Source organism: Gossypium arboreum, chromosome 9, assembly GCF_025698485.1.
Source record: "Gossypium arboreum isolate Shixiya-1 chromosome 9, ASM2569848v2, whole genome shotgun sequence".
NCBI lineage: Eukaryota > Viridiplantae > Streptophyta > Magnoliopsida > Malvales > Malvaceae > Gossypium > Gossypium arboreum.
The window spans coordinates 73,068,026-73,092,477 of record NC_069078.1 but is presented as its reverse complement, the minus strand read 5'-3'; the positions used below and the strand labels follow the sequence as shown (position 1 = coordinate 73,092,477).

General features: G+C 31.3%; 2 protein-coding genes and 1 long non-coding RNA gene across 7 annotated transcripts; 1 reads left to right on the top strand and 2 right to left on the bottom strand.

Moving 5' to 3' along the window:
* Window positions 1-343: 343 nt before the first annotated feature.
* Window positions 344-2,870, top strand: LOC108456006 (uncharacterized). Its single transcript, XM_017754597.2, has 3 exons — window positions 344-1,777; window positions 2,018-2,557; window positions 2,634-2,870. Exons 1-3 carry the CDS (start codon window positions 989-991, stop codon window positions 2,730-2,732), a joined length of 1,428 nt encoding a protein of 475 aa, XP_017610086.1. The 5' UTR covers window positions 344-988; the 3' UTR covers window positions 2,733-2,870.
* A 742-nt stretch (window positions 2,871-3,612) lies between these two features.
* Window positions 3,613-4,781, bottom strand: LOC108455741 (uncharacterized). Its single transcript, XR_001866818.2, has 2 exons — window positions 4,238-4,781; window positions 3,613-3,924 (listed from the first exon to the last, which is right to left on the bottom strand). It is a non-coding gene; the product is annotated as an uncharacterized LOC108455741 (long non-coding RNA).
* Window positions 4,782-11,111: 6,330 nt separating this feature from the next.
* LOC108456778 (NAD(H) kinase 1-like) lies at window positions 11,112-24,099 on the bottom strand. Of its 5 annotated transcripts, none has more exons than XM_017755439.2 (12): window positions 23,550-24,099; window positions 22,101-22,269; window positions 21,883-22,002; window positions 19,349-19,492; window positions 17,515-17,726; window positions 16,981-17,094; window positions 16,702-16,796; window positions 15,343-15,449; window positions 14,403-14,476; window positions 13,829-13,907; window positions 13,375-13,679; window positions 11,112-11,753 (listed from the first exon to the last, which is right to left on the bottom strand). In XM_017755439.2, the coding sequence occupies exons 1-12, from the start codon at window positions 23,574-23,576 to the stop codon at window positions 11,439-11,441; spliced, it is 1,761 nt and encodes a 586-aa protein (XP_017610928.1). In that variant the 5' UTR covers window positions 23,577-24,099; the 3' UTR covers window positions 11,112-11,438. The 5 variants fall into 5 exon arrangements, with proteins under 5 accessions (XP_017610928.1, XP_017610929.1, XP_052874914.1 ...); XM_017755440.2 differs by having other exon boundaries at window positions 13,856-13,907; XM_053018954.1 differs by having other exon boundaries at window positions 19,349-19,486.
* Window positions 24,100-24,452: the final 353 nt, after the last annotated feature.

Below are 24,452 nucleotides of genomic sequence, written 5' to 3'. Positions count from 1 at the left end.
AACCCACTTTTAAAAATAAAACAAAAAGACATAATGAAAATTCCAAAAAATTTGTTAATAATAATAAATTGATTTTTGTTTTTTATTTTTATTTTATTTTTAAATAATTCTAGTTATTTTCATTTGGGATAAAGTAATATTTTATCTTTAATATTTGACAATTTTTAATTTAATCCTTAAATTTAGATTTAATAAGGTGCGATGATATATCATCACCTAAAATTTTTAAAATATATAATTAAAAATTGAAAAAATTATATACATATTTTTAAAATATTAATTTGAGGAGGATAAATCATTTCGGTTTATATGTCAGCAATTGAGACATATGATTGATGGTTGAAGAAATGGAATTGGTGGGATGATAAGGCATTCGAAAATGAGTGGAAAAGAGTGAGATTTTAGACCAATTAAAACCTGAACCGATGCAACTGATGTTTGAAACCATTGCTTCTTTCTACTTCGATCCTGAATTTAGGGGCAAAACGTAAAGAAAGGGAGTAAGTTCTCCTTTTGAAACGCTCTTCATTAAATCATATGGAGATGAAAGCATACGAGAGATGATGGGTTCCATCACCAATCTCTCCCTCATTTTGGACCATAACTAACTGCCACCCATCCTCCCCTCAACATGCAACCGACCAACACAAAATACACCAGTTTTCCTTGTTTTTATTACCATTCCACAAATAGACAAAACTAATGAACTAATCTTTTCTTTTCTTTTTTTTTAATCGAAAACAGTGAAACACCTTCCTTCCTTTTTCTGTTCTTTTTCCTTTTGCACTTTCTCTTTTCCATTCGGTTCATTTTGGCTCTTTCTTACTCAATTTTAATCTAAACGAAGTCAACATTTTCATCCATTGCAATTACGGTTAATCCTGATTATAAACCAACCTCCTGAAACCCACATTTCATAGATTTGCACTTGCATGCAGCAGAAATTTCCGGTTTCTGTTGAGTTCATTCATTTCCTTTGATTCTGCAAATGAAACACAGGTTTAGGAGCCGTTCTTTCGTTGCTTTAGGCAAATTGCTAGCTATTTTAGGTCCACTTCTTTTGATTTTCTACACATTCTTGTATAACCCTCCCTGTAATGAGCCTTCTTCAGATATGTTGTCACCAATGGTGGTGAAACTCTCCAACTCAACTGAAACTGTGAATTACCCCACAAACATTAGCCACATTAAGTTCGTTTTGGTCGGCTGCACTAAAACATGGCTGACCAGGAGACCCTACACTGAAGCCTGGTGGAGACCAAACCAAACCAGGGGAAACATCTTCATGGACTCACCTCCCCCTAAAGAATTCCTCCCTTGGCCTAAAACTTCTCCACCCTTTCAGCTGAATACAGATGCCACTAAGTTACCGGTATACCCGAAGCTGGCCAACCCGATCGAGGCTCGGATTTTCCGATCCGTATTGGACTCATTTAGTCTAGGGGATAACCAAGGTGTGAGATGGTTCGTAATGGCGGATGATGACACGGTGTTTTTCATCGACAATTTGGTACAAGTGTTGGCCAAGTATGACCACACAAAGCAATATTATGTTGGCATGCATTCGGAGTCAGTGATTTCCAACTTCCTATTCGCCTTTGATATGGCGTACGGTGGTGCTGGATATGCTTTGAGCTATTCACTGGTGGAACAACTAGCGCCATTGATGAATGATTGCCTTGAAAGATACCCATTCATGCATACCAGTGACCATTTAACATCCTCTTGTTTATTTGATTTGGGGGTTGCTCTAACCCTTGAAAGGGGTATTCATCAGGTAATCCCACTTCTACACACTACTCCCTTCGATTATCAATTTGGTTGTGTGTGAGGTGGCGCAGTAAATCTACAATCCCTTTCATTTTTCCTATAATAATATTTCCTTTGTATCAAATTGATCCTGGGTTTAGTCTGCTTGGGACAGGGATCTGGGTGATCTAAGATTGGAAAATTTGTTAATTAAATGATTATCATTCATAAGTACAGATTGATCTTCAACTGTGACATTAAACTGCAGATTGATCTTCTTGGAGATATATCAGGCATGATATCAGCTCATCCACAGGCACCGATTGTTACACTTCACCATTTCGACAATATAGACCCAATCTTCCCTAACAGGAACCGAACCGAAGCAGTAAAGCATCTGATGAAAGCCGCCGAAATCGACCAATCACGGCTGGCGCAGCAAACGATATGCTACGACAAGCCAATGAACTGGTCTGTGTCAGTCTCATGGGGTTACTCAGTTCATATATATGAAAGTATTATTCCTCGGAGTATCCTAAAGAAACCCCTTGAGACATTTAAACCCTGGAAGAATGGTCCGCCTCCATTGTACATGTTCAACACCAGGTTGCTTACCAACGATCCATGTCATACGCCCCATGTATTCTTCATGGAATACATTAGGAAATTGAAAGGAAATTCCGTAGTTCTTACAACCTATAGACGAAAAGCTCGGCGTCGGCTACAACCTTGTTTCGTCCCTGGAAATTATTCGGCGGATAACATCCTCAGAGTTCGAGTTTTCTCGAATGCAACACTGCGGAAGGAGGTATTGGTCTTACCATCCGAGTAACATAAATTAGCTTTACATTTCATTCTGATTTATTATTATTGTTGTTTTTCAGGCTGGGAAAATCGATTGCTGCAATGTGCTGCATATGGCTGGCATGAATGTCATGAACATCAAGTTAAGGAATTGTAGGAAGGGTGAAGTCATTGCATAGTTGGATCATCTTCGGTTGTCTTGATCTTAAATGGTATATGTATAAATATAGTAGGGATATGTTTACATTAAAAAAATATTTATCTCATAGGCTGCTAGTCAACTTTTTTTAATATCATAAAGTTAATTTGACAACTCCACTAGCTACTATATTTTCATTTCCATAACCAAAAATATGTTATGAGACACCACTAAGTAATATTTTTATTGCACCTCTTTATTACATGTAAACGAAACTAGAAATTTATATGCAAAAATATTTCTTTTATATCAAAATTGATTTCTCAAGTTAAAAATATTAAAAATTTTGATGGTATACTAAAATTATAAAAAAATACTAAGAATCATGTGGGATTATGAAGGCATTCAAAATTACGAGAGAATAACAAAAAAATATGAAAGAAAATAATTTTCAAAAATTTTAACTGTTTATCAAGTAACCTATTTGCAATTACAAAAAAGGTTAGTGAGGTTCCCCTAGAATTTCCCCAGTTGTTGGGTTTGAAATAAAAAAAGTGATAGAAAGAGAGAGAGTTGAAATAAAAAAATTATAATTACATAGTCAAACCCTTTCTTTCTTTCTTCTTCTTATTTACTACACATATTTTCTCTCTTTTTAGTTTACAGATCTATTTTTTGAGTATCTTTATTGCCTTCACAAATTGTGATGGACAGATGATGGTACATGTCATTCGCTAAAATTCCAACGATCACCAATAATTTTTTTAAAAAGTGAATAGCTCTTCGTTAACTTTTTAATTTGTTTCTATTTTAAAAGTATTTTAGAATAATAAATAATTTTATGTGTCGATTTAGACCCATGTTGCTTTAAATTTTATATATTTTTCTATTTATTTTTTAATTGTTTAATAAATCTTCAGTTTTAGAAATTTTTGTCTGCTCTTGTAGCATATTTTTTTAATCTTGCTGTAAGAGCCCAGATTTGCCCAGGGCTCATAAACCAGAAAACAAAATAAAGATAATAAACAATCCATTTTTACAAAACCAAAATTAAATAACCTTAAACCCACTTACACCCAAACAACAGCCCAATTACAATGACCCAAAGTTGGCCCAAAAATTAAACATTTTCAGCCAAAGTTAGAAACCCTAGCAGCTTCCTATCCGGAGACGCCGTTTGCCCCCGCACGTGAGATGTCAGCGCATCCTCCGCCGTTGACCGAGCCTAGCACCTGCAATCACGCAAACAAGGACAACAAACAGAGACAGAACAGCAACAACACGCAAAGTAGAACCAAACAGTAGCAGATATGGACAAAAAAATAACTCTTTGTATTCGGCTATAAAGCCACTAAAACAAACGATTGTAAGGGGGGATTTTACAATATTGAAAAAGAGACAAACACAAAAATTCTTTCGAATTTTGAATAAAAAAAAAATCAATAAAAAAAGTTGCATCTTTTATCCTTTTCGACTTCTTTTCTAACTTTTCTTTTATTTTGCTTTGAAGTTTCGAAAATAAAAAAGGGAAATGGGGGTGATTACCTTTTAATTGTGCTTTCGGAACTCTTCTTCTTCGCTGAAATCGAAGCAAAGAGGGGATTTTGGGACTAAATACTGAGACCTTCGGGTTTGGTTTTAAGTGGGTTTAAAAGGAGCCTTCTTTCATCACCAGAAACCGATTATGATGGTGGAATGGTGTGAGGCAGACGGTCGGTCAAATGGAGAGGAATTAGGAGAGTTTTTTTTTTCTTTTTTTTTTTTATGTTCAAGAATGAATGAACGATTAGTTTTAGGGTTTTTGTTTTTTAGTTTTGTAATGTTCTAAACGGCACCGTTAGTGCCATGGATTTGGATGCATATGGGGATATTTGCACATATGGGGTTTCCATTTCTGCGGAGTGCTTCAATATAGTCCCTTTTCTTTTTCTCTTCTTGAATTTGCCCCACTATTTCCATTTTATTTTCAATTTGATCCATGGCTTAGTGAAATGAAACGCAACACATTGAGACCAGGGATATTATCCCATTTGGTCCTTGCACATTTAAGCGTGTTTCACTCTTGTCCGTGGTCCCTTTTTACGAGTTTTACCTTAAACTTCAGTTCGCTTTCAATCGCGTCCTAAAGCTATTTAATTTATTTATTTATTTTAGAACTGTTATTGTATGTTATTTTAATATACTGTTTGCCTTAAATTGTTTTTGTATATTTTATATTTTAACTTGTTTTACATGTTGATTATTTCAAATTGTTTTATATATATTATGCTGTTTTGGTATTTTATTAAATTTCTCTTTTACACATATTATTTTTAAACTTTTTATATACTATCTTGAATTGACTTATATGTATTACCTATTTTAAATTATTTCATATACTTTTGTAAGCTCTCTTTATTTATTTTAAAATGTCTTATTTATTATCCATTTTAAGATTTTCCTTATTTATATGTATATATTACTTATTTTATGCCTTTATACATATATACATTATTTGTTTTAAATTTTATATATTTACTGTCATTTTAAATCTTTCATATACATTATTTGTTTTTAAGTCTTTACATACTGTTATTTTAAAATTCTTTTATGTACATTATTTATCTCTAGATTTTATACCACTTATTTCAAATCTTTTTACGTTATTCTTTTTAAGTTTTAATTTGTTCATTTTATGTATTATTACATTAAATTATTTTTCGCTTTACCTATTATTATTTTAAATTTCTTGTTCAGACATTATTCATTTTAGACATTCTACATGTTGTTTTAAATTGTTATATATATTATTTATTTTTGCTTTATTTTATTTTAAATTATGTTATATATTAATTATTTTAAATTGTTTTATATTATCTACTTTAAATTGCTTCGTATATTTAGTTAAAATTGTTTTATTGCTCATTTTAAAATTGTTTCACATACTTTGCTTTAAACATTATATCTCTTTTATATTATGCACATTATTTTTAACTCTATATTGTATATTACAATTTCATATATTATGTATGTACTTCTCATATTATTAGTTATATATATATTTTTACATTATCTTATGTACATATATTTTTCATACTATATTATATATTTGTCCTTTTAATATCATATTGTATATATTTTCAATACTATATTACATAGATTTTTTACCATATTATGTATCTCATGTATATATACATTTTAATGTTTTTGTACTATCTTATATATTTTTTTTAATAACTATATGATGTATGTATTTTAAACACCGTATTATGTACATATCTTTCAACATGATTATATACATACTTTTTAATACTATGTTATTTATACATTTTCATATGTATCGTGTACATGTTCTAAATACCATTATGTATATAGTTTTTTTATTGTTACTATTATGTATACGTATATGTAGCATCATTAATATTTTTAATATCATGTTTTCATAATCATATTAACCATTATTATATGTGTATACGTATATATTTATTGTTTCCATTTCATGTTTAATTTTAGTATTACGTTTAATATCGCATACATTTTTATCGTTTTTAATATTATTGTCACATTTATTATTTGCTTCAATATATTTCTAGTTTTTTTTTTATTTATTTTTATTTCATATCAATTTGCTTTGCATTACTTCAAAAATCTTATTCTTGTTTTCTAATTAATTTCAATACATGAGGTAACGTATCGTTTTAACATTAAGTCGTTGATTTCATCGCTATGTTGGGTGAACCATATCGGCTCGTGTTGAAAACGGAACGCTCTTCTAACAAGTCAAAATTTAAAAATTCTCGTCTTTTCAATCGGATCACAATTAAATGTTACATTAAACTCGTATTTTTGAAAATTAAGACAACACGTGTTTAATGATATACCAATTTTGGGCGTTGTGGGGGTGCTAATACTTTTCCCGCATGTAACCGACTCTTGAACCTTATTTTTTTCTGATTTTAATGTAGACCTAAGCCTGGCCTTCTTTTGTATTCAAAAATATTTTAAAAAAAGGATTTATTAGGTGCCCGATCACACCTAAGAAAAAGGATCGATGGCGACTCTCTTTTTAAAATCAAACCTCGGTCTTTAAACTTTCAATCAAACATTCTAATTAGCGACCAAGCTAAAATTTTTACGTCGCTACACTTGCTTATGCATGTAATCTTAGTTTTACAAGTGATTTTAGGGATGATTTTGTTGTCGTCCTCTCTAGTTTGGTGAATGTTTAATTTTTTTGTCGATTTTTGCTCGTCGCTTTGGACCACCCGAGGCTGATTTTTTTATCGTATTAAGTGCTTGCAATCACTCTAGATATGTCATGCTTGAGTTGTGACAAAGTTAATTATCAACGTGTTATAATGTTCTATTAATGCTGACGCTAAAACTTTTGTTATGTTGATAGAGCTTGTTCTTCATCATTTACGATGAGTATTTGCTTTTTCTTTTTTTAATTGTATGGTACCATTGATTGAATGAATTAATGAAATTACGTTTCAAAAAAAAATCAATTATCAAAAATTATTTTATTATATTTGTACTATAATTTAAATTGAATATTTGTTAATACCAAAATAAAATAACTTTGCATTGTGCTACGTGAAAATGATGATACTTTACATTTGATTCAATTATAATTTTATTGCAATTAATTATACCTTAAGTTTATATATTTCATATATCATAATATTAATAAATTTAAGTTTATATATTTAATGTATTACGTAAATCATGATAATAACAAATTTAAATATATATTTTGTACTTTAGAATATTATGTCTAAAATAGACATTCAATCTTTTTAAAACATTTTTAACGGCAATGATAAAGACTACGAAACCTTTTAAAAGCATTTTTTCACGACGCATTTTAAAAGCATTTTTCAACCTTAATGGTAAACTATCCCTTACTATTCTTCATTACTACTAAAAATTGTGGTTGAAAGTTAAAATGTCATTTTAAATATGATAGTAGATAGTAACAAAATTAATTTTAAATAATTTTAAATAATAATATATGAGATATAAATTAATTTAATTTTACATAATTAATATAAATAAGGATATTTTAATAATTTTCACTTCCAAATACTAAATTCAAAAACACGTAGATCTCAACTGATGCATTCAAAGTGGAAAGACATTTTTCCACCATATTTTTGACTACAAAAATCAAATGCTTTTCATCGCAATGCAGAATACACAGCTCAAAACCCAAAACCATCTCAATAAGTATCGATTGATAGAACAAACAAACAAACGTGACATTTCACCCTTTTGCGTCGGAATTTGCCGCTTAAATCCTTTAGCTTGTTGATATGTTGTTCATCCTTGTCTACTCTCCAAATGCCCTTTCTCTCCGTAGATTCTTAGTAGCAACAAATCACTGTCTGCACATGAAATAAACCTACATGATGTAATTATAAAAGGCATAAAGTAAGCTGAAAACTTTTAAAAAATATTTGATTCATAGAATGTTATCTATCTTTTTAATTCACTTATGCTTTAAATTTGTTATGTAAGTTATCTAGTTCTGTCCGAAAAGAAAGAAGAATATCCTTAAAACGTTCTAGAAAATTGAGGTATATATACCCCTGTTCCTGTTTGATACTAAATAAATTTAGATTAGATTAAAGAGTTTAAGAAGATATATATATTTTTAATATGCGCATACGGGAGAGGCGTCCTCCACTTTGAATTTAGATTTCAAATTGGCTCCTTCAATTCTCTTCTCTTTCTTTTGCTCGCCTTTGCTTTTAAACTTTTCTTTCTTTCTTTTTTTTTTTAATTAATTTTGTAATTCCCTCATTTGATTACGTTTATTTTCATGACTAGCTAAATTTTTCTATCTAGTTTTATGTGGAGAGCTGTGTGATTCGAGATCATACTTAAATTTTTTCATTTGATATTTGTTGTTTCTCCGATTTAGGAGATAGACACTTTCATTTTATTTACTTTTATTAACAAGTCAAAAAGTCTTTGTTGATTCGGTGTTAATAGTCGTATAGTTGGAAGTACCAAATCAATCGTTTGTTGTATTCAATTTATCGAAGAACACATTGGAGTGTCCAATTAAGTAATTGGTTGAATCCGTCAAGGGAAAAAGCAATAGATCTAAACAACCTGCTCAATTGAGGCCGTTGGTCCGAGTTGGACCCTTCTAGTTCACAAGGCTACCAAAGAACTAAATCGTGGACGCGTGTTTCATGGTTGTTCATTTGGTAAGGGATAGTTGTTGAGACATTCACACAATTAATTTACACACAAAATGTTTGGTGGTTTGAGGCGTTCTCGATCACTATAATTGACTGGTCGTTTAAAGGAGAAGACTTATCATCAAGGATCGGTTCAAATATTCGAGCTCGAAGCTAGAATTTTGTCATATCGATTTATTTTATTTTATTTTATTTCATTTCTATCTATTTTCATTGTTATTTTTTTCAATTATTTTTACCATTTTAACTTTTATCAAATTTAAATCCCCTTTTTTTTTCTTTTTTCTTTTCTTGCACAAGTTGTCACATGTTGTGAGCACGATAGTTAACTAGCACGCACCTTAGTTAAGTCTAAACAACAATTTTAAATATTTCAATATCGAGGATTGACCCTACTTCTTATACTACTATTTATTTACTATTTAGGCATAGGAATGTTATTTTTATGGATTCAACACTATCAAAGTAAAATGTTATATATTTATATGAATATCATAAGCTTTGTAATAACCGATTAGAAATATATATTTTATTAAAATTAACTTAGTTAAAAATTATATATTTTAAAAGTATTACACCTAATTAATTTATAAAATTTTATTGTAAAATATTATAATCTTCATTTTCTAAATAATTCGTATATGAGTACATAAAAATTAAAATAGAGAAATATCACTTTTTTATTTTTTATATTTTAAATTTTATTTAATTTTTGTATTGTTGTAATACAATTTAGTATATTATCTAAAATATAAAAAACATAAATTCAAAAAAGAGAATACCAATTTTTTATCATATTACTAAATTCACATCTAAATATAAATATAATATAATTTAAAATAATTAATTACGATTTAAATATTCTCACTTTGACGTGATTCATAATTTCTATTAATAATATAATATATTTACAATATATCAAGTTCTTGATAAAAGCAGAAATAAATATAATATTTTTTATATCAAACAAAACTTGGCATCATAATTTTGTATTATAGATAATTATGTTAATGTTAGCTTATTTAAGTTTTAATTTGAATATAATATAAAAATATTAGAATTGTTTTAATTTAAATTTATTTTTATTTTATTTTTATAATTAAGTAGTTAGACATCTTTAAAAAGTAATATCAAATCATATTCGAATAACAATGATATTGAGAATGAGATAATATAATAGTATGCTTATTTTTTATGTTAATTTTTATTAATTTTATGTTTGTTTAGTTTTTTTTTTAAATTATTTCAAGAAACTAAAATTGATGTTAGTGGAAACTGTGATGAAAGGAAAGAAAAACAAGAGTTTTGATTGGTACAAGAAGGATTTTGATTGGTCGTTGCCTTTTACATTGTTGTAATTTTATTTAATTTTTAAGCTTCTAATAATGATGTGGAAAAAATGTTAAGGTGGTAAGTCTAGTCAACAATCCGTTAAGGATTTAAGGATTGAGTGACCATTTTAAATAATTTCTCTAATGGAAGTAACTAATTTGACGAAAAAAATTAAGGGACTAAAACAAAAATGAAGTTATTTTAAAGTGACAGGATAGTTTGCCCAATATTTTATTAACAATGTTTTCATAATCAATATAATAGTTATTATCACATATTAAATTGTACTTATCATTTTAAATTAATTATTACTAAATTAGTGTCACAATTATATACCAATGAAAACTAATATTTAACGGTGTAAACATATGCATTAACCAAACATTTTCATTTAAAATAACATCTGAAAATTAGTAGGAAAATCATATTTTAGCACTACTTGATAGGTTGTTTCTACCACCAAAATAAGAATGATTTTATTATTATTTGAGATTTAGTTATTACTATTGATATTAAATAGTTTTACTATTATTTAATTTTAATAATATTTACATAATTGAAAATTATTATGTCAAATATTAATATTAAAATAATGATTATTTATAAGTAAAATTTTAACTCATATTCAAATGACAAATTATTTTATCTATTTACTTAACATTTAACAGATTGTTGCTCATTTTTTATATTCTCTAAATTATTTTTATAATCAATACTAATTCTCATTTAATTAACAAATAAATATTTTAAAATTATAAAATATTATTTAATAACTTCAAAAACACAAAAAAACACGTAAGGGGACTAATGGTTTAATAAATTGCGTTACTATACGTATATGAGTCAATGGAAAGGAAAACATTTTTCTAACGTAATTGGGGAAAGAAAAAAGAATATTTCTTAAAGCTCCCAACCTAAAATTTGGAAACTAAATTTGACACATTGTGATGTATCCTCTTTTGATCTCATAAAAAAGATACAAATATACTCTAGTGTTGACTACAACTTTGGTTATATCTGCAGCAGCAGAAGGGCAAATATAGTGCTCCTTCCTACAACCTTTGAGGGGAAAACATTTTTAAGGGTAAACCATAATACTGTGATATAACAAGAACTTACAGCTATTTCAGTTTTTGTGAATTTGATTTCCCCTTCCTACAATGACTGAAACATATGGAATGTATAAGTTAGATTCCAGCTAGATATAAGTTCGGAAAATGACCTTATAGATCCCGATCCCGAGGGCCATCAAATGACTGCGTCTTTCTCAGATTCCAATGGAGGCCGTCATGGATACTGCGTAAAAAGTCATTAGTAGAATCAACTTGACAAGCTGTAGGCACGGGCCAAGGTGCCATGCTGCACAGAAGAGCATCCCCAGCAGCCAACAGTTTCCTGTCCTTTCCATCAAATGATGCCCAAGCCGGACTTCTGCTATTGAACGGCACCATTATCCGGACTGTTACATGCTCAGGCAATATCAGGGGTCGAAAGGATAATGAATGAGGACAGATTGGTGTGAACAAGATACCAGGGACCTGCAATTATAAGAACATACACCAGCAATAGATTTTTCAGTTATATGAGCACATGAAACTAAACAGAGAAACAAATGGCATCAAAACAATTATGATCCACAACAAAATCCCATGCCTTTGTCACCAAGAAAATCAAAACAAGTAAAAAATTACTTATTATAAAAAATAATAAATAATAAACCGAATGATTTCTTTCATCCTCGCAATGATACTACCATCTCAAAAGATAGATTCCACAAAATCCCAGCCTAGTCCTAATTTTATCCGTAGATGCACAGCATTAGATCATACTTTATGGCTTAGCCAAGTAGAACCAGAATTGAGTACAGCATATGGAATTTTCCTTGTCATCTCCATCTCAAACATCTTTTCTATTTTGCTTCCTGCTTCTATATCTTCCAAAAACTGTCAAAGTTCCAAACTTCTTAGTATTTCCTGGCATTCAATATAAAATCGTACCATATGTTTCATTTCCTGGGCATCTAACTTGGTTGAATACCAATAGTCTGCATCATCAATTACTGATGAAGGACAAAACTTGCCAATTAAGACTCAAAAACGCTTCTTTAATTTGTTAATCTTGCAGTTAAAATGGGTCCTTAACTACGCAATTTTATGTACCCCAGCTCTTGGCCTAAGGGCAACTGGGTGCTCACCCCGAAACCATTTCGTGGGTTCAAATCACAGGGGCATCCCTGTTTGTAGTGTGTGAGCTGGCAGTGATTTACTCCTGCAAGGGTATGTGACTCAATTGTAAATGTACCAAAAAGAAAAACTTCTATGCGGTGAAACATCTGGAAATCTTGAAATGATAATTATACCATGATGCATAACCAGATTTAAAGCACATTTGCACCTTAATCTTATACTTCACATGCATCATTGCATAATACAAAATTGACTCCATTATACAATCCTATGTGTCATAAGAGAAGTCCATGAGGATGCTTCCCCTCCCAATGTGTTATTGGGCATGTACAAATAAATTACCAGCGAGATCAAGATTATGAATTCCACAACATAAATAAATATTAAAGTTTTGAGAACATGATAAATATTTTTTTATCGCTGATGTTAACATTTTCTTACCATACTACCTCTAAAGAATACTTGGATACTGTTCTTGTGGGCAGACCTGATTTAAAGTTGAATTTCATCTCTACCCCAAAGGTTCAATCCTGAGACTTGAACATCAGATGTTCAAAATGGTAGGAGCAAACCAGAGGGAGGATGAGAGAGTTTATGAAACAGGTAAGGGCTGACCCGATTTATGGAATAGAGGACCTAATAGTTGTTTGTTTCAGTATGAAAGAAATACCCTAGCCATAAGGCCTAGAGAGAATATACCCATATAAATATTTCCTTCGACTGATTTGTTTAGCCTAATGCTTTCATTGTATATTATTAGCTCATTAGAGCTTAAACTAAAGTTTACAATAACTGTTCACCTGAGACATTGTTTCAAAAACGAGCAGGTTGACTACTTGGAAAAATATTACTACCATAAATCTCCTCTTTTGTTTGAATATAATAAGCCTTTTATCAAAATTCCGACATAATACATACTTTAAAGCATGATATTTTCAAATTTAATGGCAGCTATGATGATATCAGAATGTACCTGTGGGTGGACCATTGATCCTCCAGCTGCCAACGAATATGCAGTGCTACCAGATGTAGTTGATAAAATTAAACCATCCCCTTGCACACATGTAACAAAGGAATTGTCGCAATAGCATTCCAGATTCGTGAGGTATGATGATATTCCACGGTCGATTGTAACCTCATTTAGAACAAGAAAAGGTTCTGTTTCGTACTCATTTTTAGCAGCATCTCTAACAACACGGCATAGCAGGCGGTGCCGTAACGTTATACTGATGGGTCCCCTCAGGACTGAATCAAGGCAATCTTTGAAATGTTCACTATCTAGAGCAAGTCAAAGAATTTTCTTTTTAGTTCCAATACATGAGTTAACAAGCACTCTTAATTAAAATCAAAGAACAATGTTCGAACAACCATGGTAAATCATCAACTCATTCATCTTAAAGAAATACTTCAAAAAGATCTAAGGATACGAAAAGGAGTCATAAAGCCCAAAGAACCTAATGAAAATGGAACAATTGGAGGAACAGGTCCCTTGAACATTGATGCTGCCTGCAAATAACAATTAGATGATTAATGATGCTGAGCATGAAATTACAAGAAATCCAAAATAAAATATAAAACAACAGACATGCTAGCTCAGAAGAAAATTAGAGGGCAAAACGTCTAGTTGTATTTGATAAGTTTTGAATTTCATAAAAGCATCCAAAACTAAATTAAACAAGTAACTAGTTATAACTTCATAAAAAAATTGTCAAAAATTCTTAAAAGTTTACTTTCAATAGCACGAATGCATATGCTTCTCAAAACCATCTCTTCCCATTCTTTCATTAGGCTCCAAGGACATTGGCCATTAGGATGGTAACAAACATTTTTTACGAACTTTATAACCCTTTGTAGAATATTGTAGAAAACAAAACTAAATGTAAAAGTCATTTGTTCTAACACAAATTGTGCACTGCATGGACCAAAGTGAGAATTTCATATTCTCGAAGGTTTTTCATTTTGTTTAAAAAACATGGGCTAAATCAAACTGAAAATACATACCCATAGAACAGTTCCATCACCACCAAGAGTTATCACCAGATCAACTTTCATGTGTAGGTGTGAAATTTCACTGTCTAAAGAGCAAAGTATTAAACTTCTAAACAAGAAATCAGAATAATATCCAGAAGGAATAATAACTACATGGCAATATAAATCAACCTAATTTAATTAACTGAACCATAGGTTGGAAATATGAACTGAATTATTTTTAATATTATTAACCAATTTAATTTAATTACTTGGGAATTCAGTTCTTACAAACTTTACCCAACTAATGTTACAAGTTACATAAATGAAAGTGACAGACCATGAGGAAAGGAAATTATAACCATGAAAGGAAATATGGTCCATGTCTAAAAGTTTTAGGCATAATTGTAAGTTCTAATAAAATATGACCTAAATACTGCAATAAGTCCTCTTTCCAGCTTCAACATTTCACATAGAAAATTTTGAACTTAATTCTTTTTTTCTTATTCTTTTTAAGGGTATGGACTTCAATTCTCAATAATACTTTAAAGGGTACTCACAAAAGTGCATGTTCCTCGTAGAATGGTTTTGATCATTTATCTTCGATCTTATGTTAATATGACCCATAAATCATTAGTAGTGGAAACCATATACACAAATATAACACAAAAACTCTTTCTTTTTTTCAAAGAATATATAACACAAAAACTCTTTCTTTTTTTCAAAGAATCAATGTAAAAAGTAAAAAGCCTTACACATAGCCAAATAATTTTGATTAATTCGGTTTATTAACTTCAATGGGGAAAACTATATCAGTTAATAAATTAGGTTACAGACTGCATAACTAAAGCAATAGGGAAAAAATAGAAAATGAGAATAACACGCATTCAAAGCATCATAGAGAAATAAAAAACATAATTATATTGCGGATACAACACGAGAGGCAAAACAAAATTTAACTTTTTCTTCTCACCATCTTTCCATGTTTGTACATAGCTGAAGTTGGATGACTCTGCTACAAGTTCAACCTTCACACGTGGTTCAACATAAACATTTAACTTTTTCCTCTCTCTCAACCATCTGGAATGAAGATGAAAAATGAGATGGACAAAAAAGAATATGCAATAGAGCAGAAAGTAATGGCTGCTTTAAGTCATGCTGACATGCCAAGCATAGATATAATAGCCAGCTAGTACACGTTAAAGAAGTTAATGCAAACCCACAGAACTAAAAATAAACGACAATTTCTTATCCAAAAGAAAAAAAGAAAATTACAAAAGATTAAAGCAAAGTCAACAAGCCCTCCTAAGAATATACTAAGTACAATACCAAGTTATCCATCCTAAGAAATAATAATTTCAATACTCAGTTATCCGAAACTTTATCCTAAAGCAATTCTTATCACATTCACCTCAACCTCAACCAGACCATAGACCATCTTGTGTCCAGAACTAGGAAATCCTTAAGTGCATTGAGAAAAATACTTAGCACCTTTAATATGAAAATTATAAGCAAAAATTTCTTCATAAAAAACATTTGTTCAACCAAGGTGGTCAAGGGACGGTGCAATCTAGCAAAATTGCCATGCAACCTAGAGACCATGTGCATTGACTGAGGCATGCATCCTTAAAGGAAAAAGGATTCACAAAAAAGGCACACCAAGTCGAGGCCCCTTTGTTTTCTCCATTTCTACTCTATTGGTTGAATTTTTAACTGAAAGAGAAGGACAATGTGACATTTTCAATAACAAGAATAGATGATATTCTTTACAAACAATTTCTTTGTTGGATATGGAACCTAGAGTTTGAACAAATTGATTTCTTGAATAGAGAGTTGAAAGCAGTTTCAGCAAGCATAATGTAACCTGAAACAAACTTTTCAAGAAACTAAAGCTTTTTAAGCTTTTTAAGGATTTTAAATAGATTTGATTTATGAGCACATAAACATGTAACCAATGTTGCAACGCATGTGCTAAGAGCACACAAACATATGACCGATGTTGCAATGCAGTAGCCTAGGCACACCTATGCAGATTAAAAAAGCACCTCAAAACCTTTCAGGCAAGGATAACATTATTTAAGAAATACTAACAATAAACCAGAGGACATGGATGAGTCTTTCCAGGAAAGGCACAGAGAAGTGGGATGACATGGTGCATTAGAAGCTACTTTTACCACAACCAAAAAGGATGTCAAATTTTTTTGGATACTTAAAGGTAAAGCAAGAGAAAAACATGCATTGTTTTGAATGTGTTGAAAATTTTTACAGAAATTGGTTAGACTAAAAAAGCACGTTTCATGAAAGCTTGCATTGAGAATTTCAACATCCGCACCTGACCATTTGTACACAAAGAATTCGAACAGAAACCGAATTTGGTTTTGTCAAAATAAGCACAGTCTGAGGGTCAGATTCCCACTTCAGAGAAATCTGGAAAGAAACAAGGATTTACTACATGACAGATAGAAGGCACAATAATGAACATTATCTAAATCATATTATTAAAATAGAAAATATAAGGGGAGCAAAGCTTATTTCAGTGCAAGATAGAAACTAAATTACCTACAAACTCGCAGCAAACAAAAGCTTCCTAACAGGATAGAGGAAGCAATACCTGTTTACTACTGCGTTCTGCCGTTGTAATATTCCCTCTTTCAAAAGAGACAATGTCATGTTTGTGCTGATCACCATTCTCACCATTGCACCACCATGAAAGTTTAAACGATGCCTGTTGTACAAAGCATAGTTTTCAATTGTGGTCTGAGCATTTATTAGAAAGAGTTTCACAATCAGTGAACTCAATAATGTTTCAAAAGAGATAATGCCTTGTTTCCTTGTTAGATTCAGTATTATGTATTTCTTTACCTATAGGCGATAGCTATAGGTGCCTCAAATTAGTTTTAAGAAAATGCATATTCGTCATGGGAAGAAATATATAAAAGCTGGCTCCTAAAACTATTAAAAAGCATGAAAGGAAAGCTTTCCAAAATTTTGTGCAAACAAAACAAATAACAAAACAATCACCAATAAACAGTACAGTTTTAAGCAAAAAGTCAAAACACACAGATGCTATGTGAACAAGGAAATGAATTATATAATAAGCGAGAAGGTATTCATTCAAAGTAGAAGGTTAACAAGAAACCAGTACCTTTCTCATAATCTTATTACGATCTGCATTGGAATTTGAATCTGATTCTCTGTCACGAAGAACCTCATGCGACCAAATCCCATGCTTCATGCAGCCTGTCTCAGAATACTCATTTGATTCATTCTGCAGCATCGATTGGTTGTCGGAGTTTTTTACCCTCTCGCAATCAATATCACCATTTTTCTCTGCAGAGAACTGCTCTGCCATGCGAGCTAGTAAATTTTAAAGAAGGAAAAGCATTTATGTGAGACTTTAAAGCAAATAGAGAGGTAAATACATACAAGAGCACTAGTATAAGAGAGAACCATAATCATAGCTATGAAGTACACTAACTTAAAATTTAGAGCTCTTCAGAAAAGGTAATAACATAGAAAATTAGAAAATTTCGATGAATGCAATTAATTCAAGAGCATAAAATGAGGATGATGTTAGTGATTCATAGAGATACAGGAGCCTAAACAAATATGCTTTCCATAAATTTAAGAACTTCTCAGGATTAAGTCAGGGCTTCTACAACCGTACTCCTACAACTCTAATTATGGCTATAAAGTAAGCAATAATCAAGAGTGGAAACCTAAATCTCCAGCCCCCCTTTTCTTGAATGTTGAAAGAGAATAGTACTGTTATGAGGACAACATCTAAGGTCTGCTAAGTTGTTTACTAAATTTTTCTCAGATAACCTTTCATATTTGCCTAAGGCATAAGGAGATCAATCTCAACTCCAAACAAATAGGCTCCCTATAATTTTAAGAACTTCCCTGGTTTAAGTCAGGACTTCTATAGCCATACGTTGAAAACTCATAAATACAGCTATAAAGCAATCAGTAATAAAAATGCAAACCTAAATCTCACCCTTCTTTTCTTGAATGTTGCCACAGAAGAATACTGTTACAAGAACAATTATTACATGGGCAAATGATGAAAATAGTTGCAAAGGTGGCACTCAAGCATTTTGAATGCTGGATGCATCAAACAAAGAAACTAGAAGATAAAATCCTTGAAACAAAATAACACAGAAAAAAAGCAACTTACTAATCTCTTGTATTTTTAAGATTAAACATGAATTTGTGTGGATAAATAATGCAACTTATAAGACATAAGAAATAGAAAAATCTGTTCTGATGAATGGGAAACCTTCCGTAGCTCTCAAACCCAACCAAGTGTGTTAAAGTAACTAGAACATCCAATTCATACAAACACATCGATTATTTTCAATGAACCCCCTAACAGACCAATTTGAGAATATCAAAAATGATTGATGACAGTTTCTATGCAAGTGAATGAGACCACTTAAAGTATACAACTTAAACGCTTATACATATGCTAAGGCATCCTATAAAGCTAATATAGAAGTGGAACTCCATGGAGGTATTACCATCCAAATTTAAGAATTATTGCAGGCAAATGTAAGTGCATAGTTTACACCTATTTGCTTCATTTGACGAGTATCTCCAGAACACCTCACCCATTGCAAAGAGATAAAAGGTACAAAAACCATCCTTTTACTTGGCTTCCGTTTCAAAAGAAACATTTCTTAAAACCCAAAAAATCTTCTTTCCTTATAACCACTTATGCACCTCAAATAGAGCTAATTGAACCAACAAACTTGCATACGCATCAAACAAAACCTTTACCCTTACAATACCACAACTCTTGCAGCTGAATTAACTTTAACAAGGTTTGTTGCTTTTACAGCTTTTTTCAGGATGTTGTCAAGTTTTTATGATAAGTAATTCCAACCAATGAAATACATTAAATTCTTTTAGATAGGCTGCGAAGATTCTTTAATGGAAGTAAAATGTGACTGATAGTATTTAGAAAGTTAAGCAAGTACCTTCTGCTATTCTCTTATTTTGTTCTTTCCCAACCTCCCAGAAGAAAAGACATGGAAGCATAATTCTTAACATGTCCATTGCATTATCTAGAGAAGATCGAATCCACCAATGTTGTAGCATTTCACAGTTATTGTTGCCTGATACTGGAATAGCCAGAATCAAAAGAAAAACAAAAAGAAAGGAAAACGAAGGTCTAAATATTCAGAGTGATGAAAATACTAATTACAATATTTTTCAAAATTAAGGCTATACAAAACCTCTCCATTTTATTGAGTAAACTCAATAAGAAACCCAAATGAAGTTCTGAAATATATTCACGTCAATACAGAATATCTCTAGGACCTCATGCTCCACTAAATTGAACTAGGAAACTTGAGAGACAACAGTTGAGAAATCAATGGGGCTGCCTAAGCATGTTCTAACCAGTAACAGTATCATCATTTAGGTGTGAAGGATGAAAGCCGAGATTAGTAAAATATTTGATAGAATAAGGATCTCCTTGGCTGGAGTGGCAGCAAAAATTACTGTCAAATTAGAGCTATTGGAAAATCTCTGTTGTACTAAAATCATTTAAAATAACTAATAACATAAAACATAATTTGTCTATAAGAACTTTGTATTAAATTTCTCTACCAGCTTCACAGAGTAACTCTTTTAGAATTCTAAAGCTGAAGCTTCAGCTTTTAGTCTCCATAAACGCATTCTAAACAATTTAAAATACCTAAAAGTTGTTTTTCAAACCCTTGTTTTGCCTAGCTAAACATCATGGACTGGAAATGTTGCTCAAGAAGTTGGACCAAACTGGCAGTCCAAATTAAATGTCAAACAAAGATCCATCTAAAAAAAGGGATGATGTGAGGAAAGGTCAAGAAAGAGAAAGTGGCATAATGTTCAGAAAATACCCAGAATGACACAGGTATAACCAGTGTAGATGGTGGAGTATCTAATCTATCTAAAGTAAACAGGCTTTCAACATATGATATTTCTTGCCAGATCTTCAAGCGTATGGGTGATAATGGTACTAGAATACCAAATATAACAATGCAATTAAAAAAGCCCTTTGAACCGTTATGAAATACATATCAACCTCAGTGAGACCACATATAAGAAAACAAGCCAGCAGACCTCCTCTATTGCTGACCATAATTTCAGAATTTCAATTTCCAGAAAGTTAGTTTGTAATTATAAGGTTCTCTAAGACTACCGTTACAATTTTTTCCGCCTCCGAAGAGCTAACATGCAACTTATCCCTGAAGAATTAAAGATAGAAAAAGAATCATGCTTTTGCAAAAGAAGACAAGGCCTAACATGCTTTGCTTGGAGCCTTTGAGAAGTTCTTTAAATTACATGGTCTAAATGGAGTAAGGCATTCTGCAACTAAAAAACTTTAATTCCAATGTAATATAAATTAGAGGCCATCTTAAAAGATGTTCAGTAGGCTAATCCTTGGAATTTTAGTACAAGGAAGCCTCCTCCTGAAACAATGTCAAAGGATTTCCATGGAGCAACAAATAAGTTATTGGTAATATCAACTTGCTAGCCATAGCTAAATGACCGGTAACATCTCATGGCATAGAATCTAAATTGCAGAACACCTACTAAACCCTATAAATCATCTAGCATCATAGCATAACCCTCAAGATACTGAATAGTAAGGAGTATTAATCGGATTTGTTGCTTATATAACCCAAAGCTATGAGAGTTGAGAAACTCTAACATGAATATTACTTAGTTAGTTTGATTTAGGGAAAAAAAAATAAAGCATTTGAAATAGAAGTGGAGAGAATTCTGCCCCCCAAAAAAAAATCCTAAAATATCAGTTTCAATTAAGTAATAGACTTCTGCCACCAAAGTGAACAACCATCAAATTATGCCAGGAGATAGTACTAAAATGGTTATGAAATATATGCTCAATACTTAAGTACATCACATATTTTTAGTTCTTAGACTTGAATTTACATAACTATATCCCGAGCTAACTTGAAAGATGCTTTACATTTAAAACATTCAACAATAAAATACTAAGAATATATTCATATAGTTTACAGCATAAAAATCATAAAGAATAGATATAGCATTCCAAATGTGATTCTTTTACCTATACTCTGCAGGGAAACTTTTAAGAAGAAATAAAGTGAGATGCATAATAGCTGGCGAAATGTTCTGCTACGAGTAAATACGAATGACTAGATAAAAACAAATTGTCTATTAGGAGGAAGATCAATGAAATGTAAAGATTCAAAACGGGCATGTGAAATTGGATATGCACCATTCAGATAAGCCATTGACAAGATCAGCAATATCTTTTGACCAGGCTAGATTAGATTATAGGATTAAATCAAATAGCGAGCAAAAGTATCCTAATATGTAGCTTTTGTCAAGTCAAGTCCAAGCCTTTGTTTTCCTTATTGTAGAGTAATTCGCATCACCAAAAAAATCATCTATGAATACCTAGCTATGAAACAAATATTATGTGGCCAAAAAGGACAGAAACGCAAATGACAGAACAGCCATGTAGTGTAATCTTAATAACCTTTTCGCTCCATCTGAATATTCCTGGTTCTCTCCAGCTCATATCTACGTTTCCATTCAGCAGCCTCAGCTTGTGCAGAAGCCTTTCCTTCAGCAGCTCGTCTTAATGCCTTAGCAACAGCTAGTAATGTGTTCAAAAACAATAAGAATCAAGAAGGAGTACTCAGTATATACTTCAATTAGAAGACATAAATGCTGTTAAGAATGGAAGAAACAAACTTCTCAAAGCTTCTGAGAACTCTATAAGATGTTCATCCATTCCTGCAACAGGAGTTTGTTGAAGAAGTTCTTCCACTGCCTTCTCGGAATGGAAAATAGAAAGTGAATCAACACAACCATTCTCTGGCTTTGAGCACGAAACACTTGCCTCCTCATGTCCAAAGGAATCCTGTTCAAATTTGATATACGTGACATCAATTCCAACCAGATAACAAAATAAGCCTTTCTAATTTATATAAACCATTGATCCGTGTAATTGATGACGATTATCGAGACTGTACCTCATGGTGATGGTAGCATACCCATGTTAATTCACACAAAGAACCTATTGACTACACATGTTAACACACACACAGAACATTCATAAATGACTTAATTGCACCAAATTCAATAAAGCCATGGTTGATTATTACTTTTGTCACTTGATCAGAAAAGCATTTGGAACCTAGATTAACTAATGCATTTTAAAGGTTGAAAATCATTAGTTGTTTCATCTGATCTCATCTTTCACTTTTTTGCGTAATCTTTACCCTTTCAACACATCATAAATTTTGCAGTAACAGACTGCCCAATAAATGCCCAAAAATATTTTTTAAAGAAAAAAAATACTGCCATTAACATATTTAACAAAACAACGCACAATGGTCATCAGTAATTCTTCCACGTGCCTTCTTATATGAAAATTAGAATAGCTCCAGAGTAGACTTTGGCCGATTCTTCCATAAATAAGGTGATCGCCAATAGGATGCTAGAAATTTCTAAAAGGAGGTTTGTCGATGTGCAGAAACATCACCAATGAGAAAAGTTAATGAACCTGACAAAAGAGACTAAAATCCGACAAAAGAGAACCGGAGAGAGAACTAAACATCTCCATTGCCTGTTTATCTAGGCCCAAAGATAGTTCAGGTCAACCAAAGCCAAAATGTTTTGAAAAAACAGTTAAAAGGCAAATGTTATAGCAGAAATCGTACAATGCTGCACAAGTGCATGAACACACAACAAGTTCATCTCCAAAAACTAAAATTTCCAACAAGATAATTGAATTTCATTGTTTAAGAATCCATTATGAAATTCCACAAAAATATTAGAAGTTCAGATCTTCTAGAAGTCGTATGCTATCTGCTATACATATCCAACACAAAATTTTCACCCAAGTATCCAATTTTGATTGATTCAAGTTTCCAAAAATTCCTGTTTTGTGTCACTTTCATAACTACGTCCCAAAATTAGCTCTACCATAAAAAAAATATACAAAATAATTTTTTAAAAAATACATAAGTCAGTACTGAAAAACAAACCCTAACAACAAGAAACGAATAACCCAACAAACAATCCAGGTAGCAAAAATTGCAGATTAAGCATCAAAGACATGCCAAGAAAACGAAAAGAAGCAAGTAAGATCTGTACATTATTAAAGAAAATAAAAGGAGGAAGAGGAAAAATTATTACAGTGGAATCAAGCTTGCTGGGAGACATGACCGTGGGTGGATGGAAGGGAGAGAAGGAAGAACAAAATAGAAGAAAAAGGGATGATTTTTATAGAGCTGTAAGAACTGCAGCTATTGTCATCACATCAACATGTGGCATATTAATATTTTAGTTGCAGACCTGATTTGATTCGGTGAATTTTGTAAAAATGGTGTAATTAATTAAAATAATAATTACTCCTTTTCCTTTCCAATCTCTCCTTTCCTTTCCCTTTCCCTTTCCCTTTTCCCTTTCCCTTTCCCTTCCCATTTTCCATCTTCCATTTCCCTCATAAAATTGTTAGGAACTCACACAAAATGAGATCAATCTCCTACCTGCAGCCATACGCTGCTCTCCCTGCTTCAATCCACATGGCAGTGGGACCATACGTTCATTCTAAGTCCAAATCCACCATCTTGATTATTATAATGATGATAAAATCTCCGTCTTACATTCAACAACAGCTGTTCTTCCTTTTTTTTTCTTATCTAGAATCATATACAATATTATATAAAAATTGTGTAAAATAATATCAATATAAATAGGAGAGGTAAAATTACCATACAAGTAGAGGCGAAGTTAGCCCTAAAATGAAAAATTATTATTAAGATATTTTAAAATTTTTAAAATTTTAAATTAGTAAAAGTAAAATTATATTTTAATTTTTCTAAACTTATAAAATTTGATTTAATTATTTTAAAATTATAAAGTTATAAATTATAAAAATTAAAATTTCGTTTCACCCTTTAAAAATTATTTTAGCTTCGCTCCTGCATAGAGGTTAGCCTCTTTTAGGCAAAATAGTCTCTTATGTTAGATCAAAAATAAAATTAATTTTTCTATTAAAATTTTTATCAATTTACATTATTAAAAATTAGTCACGTC